General features: G+C 38.3%; 1 protein-coding gene across 11 annotated transcripts in view; it reads right to left on the bottom strand.

Annotated features, from left to right (window-relative positions):
- CDC42BPA (CDC42 binding protein kinase alpha) overlaps positions 1 to 19510 on the bottom strand; it is a 347703-nt gene that overhangs the window by 246099 nt on the left and 82094 nt on the right. For all 11 annotated transcript variants that reach the window (XM_064594441.1, XM_064594443.1, XM_064594442.1 and 8 more), the window contains exon 3: positions 595 to 678. In XM_064594441.1, coding sequence (XP_064450511.1) covers positions 595 to 678 — 84 coding nt within the window. The remainder of the gene's footprint in view (positions 1 to 594; positions 679 to 19510) is intronic.

The raw sequence follows: 19510 nt of genomic DNA, 5'->3' as shown, positions 1-19510 counted from the left end.
TGACCAGACCATACCAGCTATGAGATATTTTTAACATTGCTCCAGCCAATCTTTCCCTTGTACCTAGCATCAACATAAAAACCCTAGCAATTCTTGGAAGAGCAGATTTTGCTACCATCCTCTAATAATACAAAAAACATAAATTTAACTGTATAATTAGCAATCAAGAGACTTCTTAGAGGGCACATTCAAAACTCCTGCTGATTCCACTTTGGGCAGAACACAGATAAATACAGAATAATATAAACGAGTTATATCAAGTTGGAAATCCATTATTGCAAATTTTCTTCCTATAAAATAAACTGGTTTCCACACCTCTTTTTCACATAAATATACAAGCCCCACATCTGGTTTTCAGGCAATATGAACTAAGCCTCACGAATTATGACTTTTTAATTTTTTTTTACAAATTATAACTTTTATCGTCACTATATCAAAATTGTACATTGTGGAACTTGTCTCTTAGGTCTTAAAAATAATGCCACACAGATACAACGTTAATGATATTTAAGGATCTACTGGCTTTATAATTTTATAGGTCTCTAAAATTATTTCTGAAACATTATTTAAACTTTCTAATAATTAGAATCTTACCTCAGCTCTTTTCAGCATTTCCCATTTGTTCAATATTTTCATGGCAAATACCTTATCTGCATTTTTTAGTTTCACTACAGCAACCTAGAAAAGGAAATACAACTTTTAATATATGATAATGTAACAAATAAAACTTTTTTCAGTCATCCATTTTCCTTTTTCCTTTCTGTAAGAAAATAAATACCAACATTATCAATGATTTCCATGCAGTTCATACTCTAAGATCCAAAATCAAATAATATTGTCGGTTGAAAAAGTTATATTAGTCAACATACCAAATAAATGTATTTTTTAACCCTATATCAAGTGATTGTGTATTATATCCTCCTTTTCAAGTTGTCTACCCTGGAATTTAAACTCAACATCTACTCTCACTAGGAAATTGACTAAAATGTACAACATTGAAATAACTAGAGCTTAGTGAATACCGTGTGCCAAATTCCAACATGATGCTATAGGGAAGGCAGCTGCCAAAACAAATATGTTTCGTGGGAATCAAATAATATAAAATAAACTGAAAATGATATTATTTTTCACACCACATATTCTTACCCACTGTACAACCCCCATCTCTCTCTCTCTCACACACACACACACACACACACACACACACACATACACACACACACCACCCCTAAAGATCAATTAGGGCTAACAGCTTGACAAATTATAGACTTTACACATCCCTTTCAACATTAAAAGGAACAAATATTTTTTGTATTTTGTATTTTAGTTATGGATCAAAAAACTGTCAAATATAAATAAATAAGCCTCAACAAACTGATCCCATTGCTGTTTCTACCTCTCTGCTTCAGTGTGACTAGCTAATCTCAGAGGGCCCTTCCAGCTCACTGGGGACGCTGCAGGGCTGAGAAGGCACTGCAGAGGAGACCAAGCTTGTTTCCAGTTCCTGGGGGCTGGGAAGAGGAAGACAAGTACTACCCTAACATGCAGAAGGAGAGAACAAACTATATACAGCACGTCTTCAAATAGTTCAAAGATTGCCAAGGATAGAGAATAGGTTTAAACTCAAGTGTCGAAAATGTTAAAATCTTAGTGGTAAATGTGCCTATTAGGAGCATTTAATAAATTTTTATATTTGGATTAGATTGCAAAAGTAATATGACATATAATTAAAATAACTGTATAATACTATATAAACTAGACTATTTCTTGGTAATTGTCATAAATGGTTATAATGACTTGTGATTATAGTTTTATCAGTTAAAATGGTGGAAAAAAAGAAGAATAGCTCAATTTCAAGTGCAATCACTTTAGTCTTCAGTCATTTCTGGTCATATCTGTGGAAATGATGGGTCCGTTAAATTGTTCTCCCAATGGGTTTGTGCTTAAAGAAAGGGGGCTGTCCATGACACAGAAACAACCTGAATGTCCATCGACAGATGAACAAAGAAAATGTGGCACACATATACAATGGGACATTATTCAGCCATAAAAAAAGAAGGGAATCCTGTTTTTATGACAACATGGATGAAACTGGAGGGTATTATGCTAAGTGAAATACGTCAGACATAGAAAAACAAATACTGTATCATCTCATTTATATGTGGAATCTAAAAGAGTCCACCTCATAAAAACAGAGAATAGAACGAGGGTTGCCAGGGGCTGGGGGAGATGTTGGTCAAAGGGTACAAAGTTCCAGTGATAAGATGAACATGTTCTGGGGACGTGATAAACAGCATGGTGACTATAGTTAACAGTATTGTACTGTATACTTGAAAGTTGCTAAAAGATCTTAAATGTTCTCACCACAAATTAAAAAAAAAAAACAAACCTAATTAAGTGAGGTGATATTAACCTTACTGTGGTAATCATCTTACAATATATATATATGTATCAAATAATCACTTTGTACACCTTAAACTTCCACAATGTTATATGTCAGTTATATCCCAAAAAAGATGGGGGAAAAATAACAGGGGCTGTAATAAAGAGCCAAACTCTTTGAAAGGCTAGAAACACAAGTTTAGCTGCTCTATAGACTCACATTATATGTTGAGAGTGCAAACAGACAGACAGGAGCGCTGAGCTGAACATGCTTACATTCAGGACAGGAAAGAGATGGCTTAAGCCACCCTTATTCTGATTTAGGGAAGACTGAAAGACTCTAACACTTAAGATTTCCTCTCCTTAGGTCCTTGTGAGAAGAGTACTCCTAGCTGTACATCTCACCAGTTCTCTGCGTTTGAGGCTATAAGGATCTGATGATAACTGGTAGGAGTAATGGTAGTACTACCCAGCAACACATAACTGAGTTTGCTCTAAATGCTGGATACTCTTCTAAGAGTTTTATGCAGGTCCACAATCCCTTACCTGCAATTCTAAAGCCAAATGGTTTTCACAATTCATTTGGCAGCAGGTACTGACATCGGGCTAATTATAGTTTTTTGGGTTTTGGTTTTTTAATCTCATTTAGTGTAAAGACAAACATGCTTCACTGTAGAAACCCTAATGTGTCTGCTTTTGAGGTGCTGCTCCAAACCCCAACAGGAGTCCTTTATAAAACAGAGCATATGCACTAAATTATCTTTCTAAAATCCAAAAAATTTTGATGGAACCAAAACCACCTCTGGTTTATAGAGCAGTGCAGGGAATGAGCATGTCCTGAACACTCAAAGGCTGAGCTAGCATTTACTGCGGCTGTTCAGCGTAGCGGTAATAGCATGCGCTCTGCAGCCGACTACTCAGGTTTGAATCCTGCCTTTGCCATTAGCTGTGTAACTCTGGGCAGATAACGTAACCTTTCAAAACTTCAGTTTTCTCATCAATGTAACAGCGTTACTAATAGTACTCACCTTATATAATTATAGTAAAGATTAAAATAATTAATACAAGTATAAAGTGCTTACCACTTAGCACTGTTCAATGACCCCAGCTATTATTATGTGGCAGGTATTGTGCACATTCTAGCCCAATCTCTTAACCATCATTTACCTTACCCCCAACACGCAGCAGACATTCTACATCCCAAATTATTAAATTTCTTTAACTGTGAAATAAACTCCAGTGTCTTCAACTTCTAATAACTTTATATCCCTGGCACATAGAAATATAGCTAGGAATATCCTCAACTGAAAATACATACAAATAAAAATGAAGCCACAACATTTACTATAGGGTGGCTTCCAAAAGTAATATATTGGGAATAACTTAAATATTCTGAAAGATGAAATTTAGTGAATATCTCCCAAAACAGAAAATTATTCATATTTTCAAAATATTGTTAAAGAATACTATTTGATAGGCAAAAATGCAGAATATACCACTTGCAAGAAGTTTATTAAAGTTTGCACACTAATCATTTTTTCTGTATATACACAAAATACATATCTATGGATTTCTATGCCAGATGAATACAGAGAAAGATAGGCACCAAAATGTTTAAAGATCAGGTATTTCTAGGTGATATGATTTCTAGTCACCTTTCTACATTTTCTGTATGGAACGTGCAAAATTTGAAGCATGGAATGGAATGTGTGAAATACCACACCTCACCCTGGTCAGGAAGTGACCACTAATTACTGGGATACGTAGTGTGCTGGTGGGAGCCCAAATGAGAGCCACTCTGCACACGTGTGGTCATCGGAAGGGCCACGTTGCTATGCAGTGAAAACCATTCTCCAAGCTACTTTATGACCAGTTCATAAGCTGCCTTAAACCTTCTCTGGAATGAGATAGGATGTAGTGAAATTCTAAAATGTCAGTTCAAGAAATATTCTTGAATTACTGAGTTGATGACACAGTAAGACAAGACCATGAAGCTGATGAAATGCTAAAACAAAATAAACCTCATCTTGCTTTTCTCCTCTAACACTACAGATCATTTTCATGTTCGTGGTAGTAGAAGGAAACTCAGAAAGAGGCTTCTCCCTGGACTCTAAACTTCAGGTTCTAGATTCTCAAGAACCACAGAAAACTGACATACAAGAGGGTATGTATGTTAAAATGCCCTTCCTTACTTAATTTGATCAAAAGAAAAAGTACTCTTAGTATGGACTTGAAGACCACAAATTTAACACAGAACAAAGATGTACTTTTTAAAAACGCCAAACAAAGAGATGTCTGTTTAAAGGTTTCATATTGAAAGCACTGTAACATTAGAAAAACTGCAAACACAACAGGAAAAAGTCAGTAGGTGACACATGTCAACAAATGAGTTCTTACAGTTTAAGTGTCTGCACGTACAGCTACAACATACAACCTAGGATTTATCACACTATATTAAATAGAATTTCAATCTCCAATAACAGTTCCCATGCAGTTCTCAAATCTAGTCTACACTCAGCATTTCCAGAATTCACCATACCTCCTCTGGCCCATCCCAACAAACCTGCTTTTGAGTCCTGCCCGGATGGCCCTACCGGCCCCTCCACTTCTGCCCTTAACCCCCATGATCTATTCTCAACCTGGCAGTCACAGTGATCCTGTTTAAACATAGCTCAAATGGTGATACTCCTCTGCTCCAAACTTCCCACCTCTCTCCAAGTAAAAGTCAACCTGCTATAACTTATAAGGCCAACATATTCTGGTCTTCTGACCTAGATCTCACATGCTCTCTCCTCCTAGCTCACTCTGCTCCAGATACACTGGTCACCTGGTTCAATCCCAACCCAGGGCCTTTGCACTTATTCCCTAGGTCTCAAGTAGTCTCCCCCTGTAAAGTCACATGGTCTGCTCTCTCAAACTGAACTGAGAAGGGTCCCTTCCTGAACGGTCACTGCCCTGTCACACTTTCTATACCATCTCTCGCTTCCCTCTCCCCTTCGCTCTTATTATTTAACAAACTGTTAGGCATCAATATTATCAGCTTCAAGTACGCTACTCAACTGATACTGAGACTCAAATAAAAACAAGGCATTATGGGACACCTGGGTGGCTCAGTTGGTTAAACGACTCTTGGTTTCAGCTCAGCTCATGATCCCAGGGTTGTGGGACTAAGCCCTAAGTCAGGCTCCATACTCAGAGGGGTGTCTGCTTGAGATTCTCTCTCCTTCTGCCCCTACCCCTGCTCATTCTCTCTAAGATAAATATTTTTTTTTAAACCACAAAGCATTATGGTAAGATATACAATTGTGTGTTTTAAGATTAAGTGTGTGTGAGATTATTCCAGCCCATGCTGCTCTCTTAATGACATGTGTGGCTTTTAAAGTCTTGACTTCACAACTTAGTCTTTATCTTTTTTTTTTATCTCCAATGTATAATGTCCACCATCATTTATCATTAATAAGAATAATAATTGGGGCGCCTGGGTGGCTCAATTGGTTAAGCGACTGCCTTTGGCTCAGGTCATGATCCCAGGGTCCTGGTATTGAGCCCCGCATCGGACTCCCTGCTCAGCAGAGAGCCTGCTTCTCCCTCTCCCTCTGCCTGCCGCTCTGCCTACTTGTGGCTCTGTGTCAAATAAATAAAATCTTAAAAAAAAAAAAAAAAAGAAGAAGAATAAAATCACAAGAACAACCCTTATGTACAGAACGCATACTCTGTGCCTGGCACCGGGCTGAGCTCCCGCACCGCGCTCCAGGCGGTCCCACAGCACTCACCACCCGATGACAGAGCTAGTGCCCTTTACTACTGTAAGTACTGAACCCTTCTAAGGCTCTGAAGAAATCTTCCCATTTATCATGCCTATCATCTTGACACCTATTGACACGTTAACAGTCATCATTGTTAATATATATGGAAATCAGTGTGTTTGTTTTTTATAACATTCTGTTAGTGATCGGTTTGTGTTCAAAATATTTACTGGGAAAAAAAAACTAAGTCTCTTTAGCAAGCAAACTAAAAACACTACAAAGAGTTCACTGAACAATTGGAAGTACCCTCTCCTTGAAGACATAATTTATACATACAGTAGCAATCGTCAGAACATTTAAAAACTGGGCCAGCATGGGCATTGACCACTTGGAACAGACACTGGCCACACAAACATGGCGTGCCCATTGCAGTGTGCCCTGGTGGACTGAGGACCAGCCCTGTATGGGCAGGGGCAGTCACAGGTCACAGGTCAACCATGCAGGAGAACCTCACACACTGCCTTTACTCTCCCTGGAATCCCCAGAGAGCCAGGGTACAAGAATGTTTACGGAAGAACAAATAGCTAAAAATAATTCTCCCTTCTGACCCTAGGACTAGGCTATGCAGACCCGGAAGGGCCTAATTATAGTAAATAGAGGAAGCAGGCTAATTAAAAGCTTTTTGACACCTGAAGCAGGGGTAGCAGGCCAAAGCAGCAAGCTTTCCCAACAAGCTCTGAAGCCCAGAAGCCTTGAAGCTGCCGGAGCAAGGCTGGAGCAGGCAGAAGCGGTGAGCCACCAGGAAGCTGTGGACAGGCAACACCCAGGAGGTAAGTTAAAGGTTTTCCTGAAAGCAAAAAGGAAAACCCAGCGTTAAGTTCAGCAGTAACTGGCAACAAGTGAGTCGTAGAGAGAAGGTTCTTAACTGGTAGAGCTGCTGATTTTCCATTATGTCTTGCTCCTTTATTGTTTCCCATGATTTATGCATTTCTTGAAGAAGTTCCATAAGTCATGCTTTTATTTTCATAGTTTTGTTTTGTTTTGTTTTGTTTTAAGAAAAAGCATAATTGAGAGAAATGCCGCTCCTATCAGATATCCATGCCAGAGGTGAGCCAGAGGCATCTATAAACCTACTTACGAATTCCTGATAGAAGACAAAAATTCCTTGGAGGAAATAGATATCTCTTTGCATTTTAAAATCTGTCAGTTGAGAAATACAGGGTATAAGGCCACCAGAGATGCTTTAATCAGGAATGAATAACTATGCAGTAAGAGCTCATGATCCAGCCAATACTACTTTTCTATTCAAAATTCACTCTGTCTTAAAATAGAGTAAATTATCTGCAATCTGTTGCTTTTATTTACATATTTTAACTGATATTCATATAGTGCAAGGATAAAAAAAGAAAGGGGGAAAACAGGCACCTTCTCACACTAAATCTCAAATATCCTCAGTCATGCACTCAGGACTCTTGAGTTGACTCTGGAAGTCTAATGGCAGCAGCCCAGGCCAGGCAGGACTTGCTCCTGGTCCCCTGACGCTCCCCGGCCCTTTAATCCGCCCAAGCAGCAGATAAGGCAGACATCACTGGACTTAGCTATTGGCCTCACTTAATCTGATGTGTAAGTATCAATAATTCTCTAATGCCCTGTCCTATTTTCAGTCCTTTTTATGAAAAAAAGTTATTTTTATTATTGCCTTATTTCCATAGCTCAACTTCCACTGAGCCCTAAAATCTACCTGCAGTCCCACCATTAATTCTCTGTCCCTTACCAATCTTCTAAAACACCCTGTGCCACCCTGCCACCACCATCTATGCCACCCTGTCCTAGCCACCTGTCACCCCACAATTAATGACCTGGGGGCCTACTTCCTAGAAAATAGATCCTTCACATTCCCTCACACCATCTTTAAATGTCTCTGTATTTCTACATATCCTTACTTCTTTTCCTTTTTAACCCAGGGAAGAAATGTCCCCCACTACTCTCAAGGCTAACGATACCACCTGAGATCTTGATCCCGGACCCTCTCTTCCTTCTTACCCTTATTCCATTAAAGATTTCTTTCTGGACTTCAAGCCCCCTTTCTTCTGCTTCCTGAATATCAATTGATAAACTTTTCGAAGACCTTCTCCCACCCAAAAACAATAAAATAAAACAAAATATTCACCACCCTCTTACCCTCCCCTCAAGGAGCTGTATTACATCCCTTTTCCATAAGGCATCATTTCTCCATAAAGCACATTTTTAAAAAGTATGTGCTTGCTTTTTCCACTTGCTCATCATTGATTTGCTTCCCAGCCTCTTCCAATCACTTATTTCCATCTAGTTTCTATTTCACTCCACTCGACCAAAATTATTCTCTCAAAGATCCATAATGACCTAATTTCCAAATAAAATCTATTCTCACTTCTCATTTGCTTCAACCTTTCTTAGTCACTGAACACTGCTGACAATCAGTATACTTTCCTACTTTTCTTTTACTTGTTAAATGTTCCCCAACAATCCCTACTCCGCCTTTTTAGATCCCCTCCCCTTCCTGACTTGTGTATCTATTCTAAGTGCTCCAGCTCACACCTATATGCTCATGACTCCTAAATCCTGATCTCCTAATATCCATATCCTTATTTCTAACTGTCTACTAGTCATCTCTAAATGTTTGTCAAGTATCTCAAATTCAACAAGTCAAAACCCTATATAGCAAATCATGTACTAAGCTGCACATCTCAACCATCCACCTGTAACTCATCTCTGACATCCAAGTAACTTCTCTCCAATCTGTCTCTCCCATCCACCCTTCTCCCCCACTACCACCAGCCTGCTTCAACGCCTCATTATTTCATCTAGAAAATGATACTAGGAGCCTTTTTGACCACCTGACTATATGCCAGACTTTATGCTAACTGCTGAAAATACAAAAATAAAAGAGCTCTTGCCCTCAAAAATCTCACAGTCCAATGTGGGGAACATACAATTACAGGACAACTGTATGGACAATTTGGAAGAAGTAAAAACAAGACCCTATAAAAAGCACAGAAGACAGATTCCTGACCCAAAAGGTGAAAGTGGGGGAGGGAGGTATATAATATGTGAATATATCTGTTAAAGTGTCTTAGAAGAGGTGACTGACACCTGAGGTCTTACACAATGCACCTCAGAAAAAGGGGACTGCGGGGTTTGACTGGAGGAGGGGACTCTGGGAAGCGGGTGCAGATGAGCAAGGCCCAGAAGCCAGAAATACCTGTGTGGGGGAGAGGGGTGAGTATGTTCAGGGACAAGGAAAGATTTTCCTCCTAGCAGGGAGTAGCAGGAAGTGAGGCTGAAGGATCCCATTAATGGAGGAGCTCGCATGTTGTGTTAATCAACTAGAACCTTAAAATATGAATAATAGGAAACCATCCTTCAGAGCTGGTTTTAGTTAGATCACTTTAGTAGCTCTATGGAGAGTAGCTCTGAGGCAGGGAAAGAAACAAAAAGCTGAGGTTAAACACACTGAGAACCCAACTGGGTAAGAGAGGAAGAAATTCAAGGAATACTTAGGATATAAAAGTTGGTGGTGAATTAGACGTGGGGCTGGACAGTGAGAAATCCAGGCTCTTAGTGCCTCTGGTCTCCTCTCTCTCCACTCCTTCCTCAACACTATTACTGGTACTATCCTTTTGATTGTTCCAATTCTTTCACGCCTCCGCTTACAGCCCTCTGATCTTCTCCCAATCCTATAGAATAAAGTTCCTTAGCATAGCACAGCCCAGCACTCACATTCAAGTGACCTTCCAACCACCACCGCCAGAAACTCTATATTCCACTTAACAAGATCCCCACCTGCTCCCTGAATTGAAAGAAATGCACTTCAATTAAAATTTAAAAAACACCTCTTTGATTCTAATAAAATATAGAGAACATTTATAAAATTAAAGTATTAAAAAATAGAAAGCCACAGATAACATTATTTCATAGAGAAAAGAAAACTACTTCGAAATTCTATAACTTTGTCCATACCCTTTCAACCAGCAAGATCCTCTTCTAGAAATTAATCCAGAACAAATTACTTAGAAGAAATCATTTGAAATGCAGTGAAAGCATTATGTGCAAACACTTTAGAGAGTATTCTTTATAATAGAGAAAAAATAGAACCACCTAAACATTCATTCATTCATTTTACAAATACACATTGAATGCCTAGTATGTCCTAAATCCTGTAGTAGGTGCCTTGGTACTGCAGAGAAATGAATATCCTTATATTCACAGAGCACACATTCTAGCTTAATGTTACTGTTGAGTCAATTACAGAACAGCCATGTTATGGACTTCTATGGAGCCATGAGCAATCAGGTTTGCCAAGAAACATTTCAACACATGGGGAGAAGACTTAAACTATTTGGTAAGAAAAGCCAGTTAGATATTAATGGTGACAAAACTATCCCAATTTTACTACCTATGAATAGAAATTACATTAGAAAGAAAAGCCCAAAAATTTTAGAAGTAGATCTCAAGGTTATGTACCTTTCCCTCTTGCTGATTAGACGGTGACTCTAACCAAGGGCATGGAACATATTTGGATTACAGTACATGATTAGTAAGTATTATTTTCATTAGTCACAACAGAGAAGCACGAAAGAAAAAAGAACCTCATTTTTCTGCTTTTAATCTAACAGGAAAAATTCTTATGTTTAAAAGCACTGTGCTAACTACTTAGTATAATGAATAAAGAAATTCAATCCTTGCCTTCACTTGTAGTCCACTGGAGAAGACAAACATTAAGCGTAGATACAAGAAATTTAAAAGTCAGAAGTATATGTGTTATAGGGCACCTGGGTGGCTCAGTTGGTTAAGCGACTGCCTTCGGCTCAGGTCATGATCCTGGAGTCCCGGAATCGAGTCCCACATCGGGCTTCCTGCTCAACAGGGAGTCTGCTTCTCCCTCTGACCCTCCCCCCTCTCATGAGCTCTCTCTCTCTCAAATAAATAAATAAAATCTTAAAAAAAAAAAAAGTATATGTGTTATAAAGCAGTTGTACAGGGGTTCTCACCTTCCCCATTAGAAAGATAAAAGTATCTTACATTTTTACTCCCATTTTTATAAACACATTCCATCTACTGATTTCATTCTCCCATTCAGTTTCTTTATGGATTGCATCCTGCCATCAATTATTTCACTGACTTCCAAATATGGAATGATTTAAGATTTTTATTTATTTATTTTTTCTTAACATATATTGCATTATTTGTTTCATAGGTACAGATCTGAGATTCAACAGTCTTGCACAATTCACAGCGCTTACCAGAGCACATACCCTCCCCAGTGTCTCATCCCTCCCACTCCACCCCCCACACCAGCAACCCTCAGTTTGTTTCCTGAGATTAAGAATTCCTCATATCAGTGAGGTCATATGATACATGTCTTTCTCTGATTGACTTATTTCGCTCAGCATAATACCCTCCAGTTCCATCTACGTCGTTGCAAAAGGCAAGATCTCATTCCTTTTGATGGCTGCATAATATTCCATTTATTTATTTATTTATTTATTTATTTATTTAAGAGGGAGGGAGGGAGAGAGAGAGAGAGGAGCAGAGGGAGAGGGAGAATCTCAAGCAGACTCTGCATTGAGTGTGGAGCCCGAAGTGGGGCTCAATCTCACGACCCTGAGATCATGACCTGAGCCAAAATCAAGAGTCGGATGCTTAACTGACTGAGCCACCCAGGCACCCCTGCAATGATTTTAAAGAAGCAACAGGTGATAAGGAAATACATTTTGTTCAGCAGGAAGGACCTCTGATTTCTCTGAAAACATATCCATTAATGTTGGCCTTAAATATAATGCATTAGTCATTTCAAAGTATCTGGAGGAACTGTATCAAAAGAGATGAATGTGTGGGCAAATTCACTCTGCTCTTGAGTCTTCCTAGGGCTCAGAAGTTAAGAATGAATGGAAATGAAAATATTCTACCCCAAAAGCAAGAAAGGCTCTACCATCTCTCTTAGAGTCAAGAGGCAAGTGTTGAAAAACAAAGGTGAGTAATTCCCCTCCACTTCTGTCCAAACGACAAATTCAGGTGAATTAAGACTCAAGACTTGTCCACTAGCAATCAGTTGGGAGGCCCATATCTCATCGCTCTCTGTCCCACTAGCAAATGAGTTTCTAAGGTGCACTGGAAACTAATTCAGCTACCTGGACACACAAACTCTATTTCTGGTGGTATGGAAGATTACAGTATACATCGAATGAGCTTCCTAAACATCACAAATGTGAGAAACTATCAAAACAACCTTTTAAACACATTTCAGAGATGGGATGAAAGAAACTGGCACAGCCTCAAAACTAAGCACATCTAAGAATCCTATAGGATAAGCAAGCACAGCTGGCTTTCACCCTGAACTCTGGAGATTGATTTTGCCCTTTGGTAACTGGAGAGCTGGAAGGGATGGGGAATAAAGACTAGGCAGCATAAAAGGTGAATAATCTAACAGGAAGCCAAACCTAGTAAGTGGATTTACAATGGTCATAGAATATAAAGTCCCTATACAGAAAAATTAATTGCACTTATCTGCATTAGTAAATGCTAAATGCTCCACACATACTAGACAAGAAAGGAGGACTCATCAGTTGTTGAATATGGTGTTCTACATCAACTGAGTTTGTAACTGTTCACATCTTTTACTCCTTACTGTTGTCTACTTGTTCTATCAGATATTAAATCAGTGTGCTAAAATCTCCTACTATGAGGTTCCTATGTATATCCTTTTACTTCTGTCCATTTTTGCTCTGTATCCATAAAAGCAATTAGGCAATAAAAAGCTAGGATGGATGTGCTACAATAAAATTAAAAATTGGTCTTTGTCCTTAGTTCCTGGCACACTGTTCCTAAAACCTTTGGGATTTGTGGAGAGAGAAGACTGTCTTCTGTATGTTCATGAGATGACTGGTGGCTGGGGGACTCACTGGCTTCAGTATGGGGGCTGGTGACCAGGAAGACTAGGATTTGATTAGCAGCTTATTACTCTTAGCCCCACCCCCAACCTCCAGAGAAGGGGACAGGTGTAGGAGGTTGAGTTGTTAATGGCCAATGATTTCATCAATCATGCCTACGTAAGAGAATCTCCACAAAAACCCCTAAATGAAGAGGTCCCGGGAGCTTCTGGGTTGCTGAGCACATCAAGGTGCTGGGAGAGTGGCACAGAGCCGGGGCATGAAACACCACCCCCTCCTCCACACCCAGCCCTGTGCAGCTCTTCCACTTAGCTGTTCCTGTATCCTTCATACTAAACCAGTGACACTAAGTTTCTGAGTTCTGTGAGTCCTTCTAACAAATTGCTAAACTTGAGGAGAGACTGGCAGAAACCCCTAATTTACAGCTGGTTGGTCAGAAGTATCTGGTGGCCCAGGACTTGCTAATGGCATCTTGTGGGACTGAGCCTTTTAACTTGTGGGATCTCCTGCTAACTCCAGGTAGGCAGTGTCTGAACTGAACTGTTGGACACCCAGGTCGTGTCCAGAGAGATGGAAAACTGGTCAGTATGAGAAAAAGAAAAACCATACATTGGGGTCAGAAGTGTTATGAGTAAAAACAGCTCAATGGGTATACATGTCTAGTTTCCTGAGGTATGATGTTAGCATGTAACATTTCTTTATACATGGTTAGATGGAGAAATAGTTCTGGACTTAAAGTCTACTTTGCCTGATTTTAGAAAAGCTATGTTACTTTAATTTACTGTTTGCACAGTAAAATCATTTTCTACATTTAATTTGTAACTTTTTTCTATCCTTATATTGAAGATGTATCTCTTCTAGTCAGATATTCCTGAGTTTTGTTTCTTTATATAAGTGAACAACATTTTACTTGGATTATTTAAGCTGTTTATATCTTATATAACTGCTTAAATTTTGGGCATATTAAAATTTTGATTTAACCTATCTGCTCACTATTCTGTTGTATTTCCCATCATTTATTTTCCACCTCTATAACTCATTATACATGCTAATATTTTCCTTTCATTGGCTGTCCTAAAGATTACAATTTACAGTATCAAATTAGTATTCTTTCCACCTTCTAGACAATGATTAGATCTTCAAACACATTAAATCCATTTCCCCACCTCCTACCCATTGTGCCATTGTGGTCATGTAACCTAAATGTACATATGAGCATTACTGTAACTGTTTTATGCCATCATCAAAAGCCACATTTATCCTTTCTGAAGCTCTCCATCCCTTCCTACATCTCCATGCTTTATTTAGGATTGCTTTCCTTCCACCGGAAGATTCCCTTTAGTTTTTCCCTTAGTTTAAGTCTATGAGGACAGATTCTCTCAGTTTTTTCTTTGCCTAAAAAGGTCTTTGTCTTCATTTGAAAAAAAATTAAGATATAACTCATATACCATAAAATTCACCCTTTTAAAGTGTACAATTCACTGGTTTTCAGTATACTCACAAAGTTGTACAATCATCACTATCTAATGCCAGAATATTTTCATCACTCTTCCCAAAACAACCCATAGCCAGAAGCAAGCATGCCCCACACCCCCCTCCCATCAGCCCCTGAAAACCACTAATCTACTTTCAGTCTCTATGGATTTGCCTATTCCAGATATTTCATATAAACGAAACCAGACAGTAAGTGTCTGTTTATATCTGATTAATTTTACTTAGTATGATTTTAGGGTTTACCCACACTGTAGCAGATACGAGTATCTCCTTCCTTGTGGCTGAATAATATCCCAGTGGATGGACAGACCCCATGTGTTCACACTCCTCAGCTGAGAAACACGTGGATTGTTCCCATTTTTTGGCTATTATGATTAAGGCTCCTATGTACACTCACATACAGGGTTTTGTGTGTATGTTTTCAGATCTCTTGGGTATGGATCTAGGAATAGAATTGCTGGATTGAATGGGTGTTTTCTAAAGTAGTTGTACACTTTACATTCCCACCAGCAAGGTACAAGAGTTCCAGTCTTTCCACATCCTCACCAATGCTTGTTAACTGTCTTTTTAATTACAGCCATCTTGCTGGGTGATAAGTGGTATCCCGTTGTGGTTTTGACTTAGGTTTCCCAAATGACTAATGATGTTGGGCATCTTTTCATGTGCTTATTGGTCATTCATATATCTCATTGGAGATACATCTATCAAAATCATTAGTCAATTTTTTAGTTAGGTTATTTGCATTTTTACTGCTGAGTTGTAAATATTCTTTATAGGTTCCTGGAAACTAGACTGTTTTCAGATATATAATTTGAAAATACTTTCTCCCATTCTATGGACTGTCTTTTCACTTTCCCAATAGTGTTTTTTAGAAGCACAAAAGTTTTTAATTTTGATGAAATCTAATTTATTGATTTTTTCTTTGGCACATGTGGTTTTGGTGTATACTTAAGAAACCATTGCCCAACCAAGGTCACAAAAACTTATACCTATGTTTCCTCTAAGAGTTCCACAGTTTTAGCTCTTAGCTAAGTCTTAGCTCTTAGCTCTTTAGTTCTATTCTCTATTTTGAATTACTTTTATATCTGGTGTAAGGTGGAATCCAACTTCATTCTTTTGCATGTGGATATCTAGTTGCTCCTGTACCATTTGCTGAAAAGACTATTTTTTTATCCGCTTGAATGTTCTTGGCACCCTTGTCAAAAATCAACTGACCAGGGGTGCCTGCCTGGCTCAGTTGGTGGAACATGCGACTCACTATCTTGGGGTTGTGAGTTTGAACCCCATGTTGGGGGTAGAGATTACTTAATAAAAGTTTTTTAAAAAAGAAAAAGTCGGGGCATCTGGGTGGCTCGGTTGGTTGGGCAACTGACTTTGGCTCAGGTCATGATCTCAAGGTCCTAGGATGGAGCCCCACATTGGGTTCCCCTCTCAGCGGGGAGTCTGCTTGTCCTTCTGCCTCTGCCCCCCCACCCCGCTCATTCTCATGCTCTCACTCAAATAAATAAAATCTTAAAAAAAAAAACAAAACTCAACTGACCATAGACATATGGGTTTATTTCTGGACTTTGAATTGTATTCTATTAATCTATATGTGATCCTTAAACCAGGACCACACAGCCTTGATTACCAGTGCTTTTTGTATTAAGTTCTAAAATCAAGAAATGTGAATTCTCCCATTTTGTCCCTTTTCAAAATCAGTAATTCTGGGTCCCATGAATTTCTACATAAGTTTTAAAAATCAGCCTGTCAAAGTAGCTTGGGTTTTGAAAGGGATTGCATCAATTTGGGGAGAACTGCCATCTTAACAGTATGAAGTCTTCCAACCTGTGAATACAGAATGTCTCCAATTTGTCTAGGTCTTCTTTAATTGCTCTCAACAATACTTTATAGTTTTGCTTTCATTTAAAAACAAATATTTTTGCTGGGTATCGACTCATAGGTTAAGTTAACGTTTGCTTCTTTGAGCAGTTTTAACATTCTCCATTATCTTTAATTTCTATCATTTCCCTTGTCAAGTGAATTGTCTTCTCATTGCTTTTTGGAAGTTACATGTCCCTTTTTCCTCTGTTATTAAAACCTTCTCTTTATCTTTGGTTTTCAGAAGTTTAACTATCATATGCCTGGACGTATTATGTGCCTTGATGCATTTATCCTGTCATGGAGTCATAGAAACTCTTGAATCTATGTGTGGACTTCTGTTCTTAGTTAGCTTTGAAAAGCTCTCACAGATGATCCCTTCAGATACTGTTTTTGTCCCATTTTCTCTCTTGTCTCCTTTCTGGAACTATAAATACATACATGTTAATTTTTTTCACTGTGTCTAATAGGAATCCTAATTTATTTTTTAATTTTCCATCCACTTTTTTCTCTCCATACTTCAGCCTAGATATTTTCCACTGACCTAGTTTCCAGTCCATTAATCCACTCTTCAGTTTTATGTGGTTGCTATGAAACCTATCAAGTTTTAATTTAAGCCACTGTATGTTTTATTTCTACCCTAGGATCAGATCACCTTAATACAATCTGGGATTGATTTGATTACAACCGAGTTTCCATCTTGCGAGGGCTGGCCTATTTCCATTTGTCCTCCCACCGAAGGGGCGTAACCCTTCAGGAGCCCCAATTAAACACCAAGAATATTTAACAGAGCCCTCCTCTTTATTGAGCTCTAATTTCTAATTTTTGTTTTCCCCGACCTGTGAGATTTCTGAAAGTTTTCTTTAGCTTCTCTGCCCTGAGACAACTGCCTCCAATTGAAAGGTAGAGTTAAATGCTGGAGATGCACATCTCAACAGACCTACTTCTCTGACTCCGAGCCCCTGAGTCCTTACTGATTTTATAGCTCTACACTTTCAGATAAATTTGTATTTTAATCAAGGTTTTCTAGTTGTTTTCAGCAGAAGAGGTGGTGTGATATAAGCAAGTGTGTCATAATCAGAATCAGAAGTTCCATGCAAATTATTTACTGTGTCAAATTTCTCAAAATATTCTATAGGATTTTGATTGGCATTTCATAGAATTTATAGATTAATCTAGAGAGAACTGACATATTTACAAATACATCATACCATGTTTGATTATGGTGTATCTGTTTTTCAGGTCTTTTTATCATATACTCTTAACAGTTTTAAATTTTCCTCCATGTAAATTTTGGCCATTATTTGTCAGGTTAAATCCTAGCTACCTGATTATTTTTATTATTGCAAATGGCATCTTATACCATCATCTCTCCTAGCTGATTATTTTGCGTCTAGAGGAATTCTGATTTTTGTAAAATGTTCTTTTATTTGAGAAATACTAAATTATCTTTTTAATACATCTAATTTTGTCTATTGCCTCTGTAGATTTTTATATGTAGGTAATCAGATTTCTCTCTTCCCTTCCAATCCTATTAACTCATTTCTATTTATTTTCTTAACATACTGGCCAGGAACTCCAGTAACATGAAATGCTCTAATAGTGTTAACCATGTTTGTCTTGTTCCTGATCTTAAATGGCATGCATCTGAAGTTTTTCCATTAAAAGTTTGTTTTAGGTTTTGGCCCATATCTCTCATCAAATTAAAGACATTCCCTTTCTTATTTTTAGAGTTTTTATAATAGATATGTATTAAATTTAACACTTCTTCTGAAATTGAAATAATCATGAGCCATGACCCAACAATTTTTAAATATATTAATTTTTTTTAAGAACCCATTTTGGTTTTGATAATACTATTTAACAAATTTCCAACCTTACTTTTATTAGTTCTCTCCTTCTTGTTTACTTTGTGGTTCTTTTTCCAACTTCCCGAATTAAAATTTGGGTCATTAATTACTGTATTAGTTTTCTAGGGCTGCCATAACAAGGTATCATAGATCAGGTAGCTTAACCAACAGAATTATATTTTCTCTTACAGTTCTGGAGACTTAGAAGTCCAAGATCAAGGTGACAGGGTTGGTTACTTCGGAGTGTCATGAAGGACAGATCTATTCCAGGCCTCTTCCCTTGGCTTAACATGCTCATCTTCTCCCTGTGTCTTCAAATCATCTTCTCTGTGTCCAAATTTCCCCTTCTTATAAGGATACCCATGATAATACAGTAGGGTCCACACCAATGACCTCATTTTAACTTTCTTACCTCTACAAAAACTCTATTTCCAAATAGGGTCATATTCTGAGGTACTAGAGGTCACAACTTCAACATACAAATGTTTTTGAGGACTTGGGGATAGAGCCACAATTCAGCCCACAGCACTTACCAAAGTTTCTTTCCTGCTAAATTAATTATAAGCTATAAGTCTCTAAGTATCTAACAAATTTTGAAGTGCAGCATTTTCATTCCTATCTAATTATTTTATAATTTCCCTTTTGATCTACACTTTTAAATGTATAAACATATAGGTCATTTTTAGCTGACTGACATTAATTCCTTTTTTAAAAAAGGTTTTATTTATCTATTTGAGAGTGAGCGAGCGAGCAGGGGCAGGAGAAGAGGGAGAGAGAATCTCAAGCAGACTCCCCGCTGAGCATGGAGCCTAATACAAGCTTGATCTACGACTCTGAGAGCATAACCTGAGCTGAAACCAAGAGTCAGATGCTTAACCCACTGAGCCACCCAGGCACCCCAATTTCTGATTGTATTTTATTAAGGTCAGAGATAATGGTCTGCATAATAATGATAATTTTTGGAAGTTACTGAGGCACACCTCCTGGACTAGAACAAGGTAAATTTTTTTTAAAGATTTTATTTATTTATTTGAGAGAAAGAGAACACAAGTGGAAGAGAGGGAGAAGCAGGCTCCCCGCTGAGCAGGAAGCCTGACGCAGGGCTAGATCCCAGGACCCTGGGATCATGACCCGAACGGAAAGCAGACGCTTAACTGACTGAGCCACCCAGGTGCCCCAAGAACAAGGTAAATTTTAAGAATGATCTGTATGTGCTAGAAAAGAATGTGTATTCTCTACTGAATATAGA

The sequence above is a fragment of the Mirounga angustirostris genome, unplaced genomic scaffold, assembly GCF_029215605.1.
Source record: "Mirounga angustirostris isolate CCGP_5_RB_7025 unplaced genomic scaffold, mMirAng1.0.hap1 SCAF_6, whole genome shotgun sequence".
Lineage (NCBI taxonomy): Eukaryota > Metazoa > Chordata > Mammalia > Carnivora > Phocidae > Mirounga > Mirounga angustirostris.
This window is presented reverse-complemented; position numbering and strand designations above follow the sequence as displayed.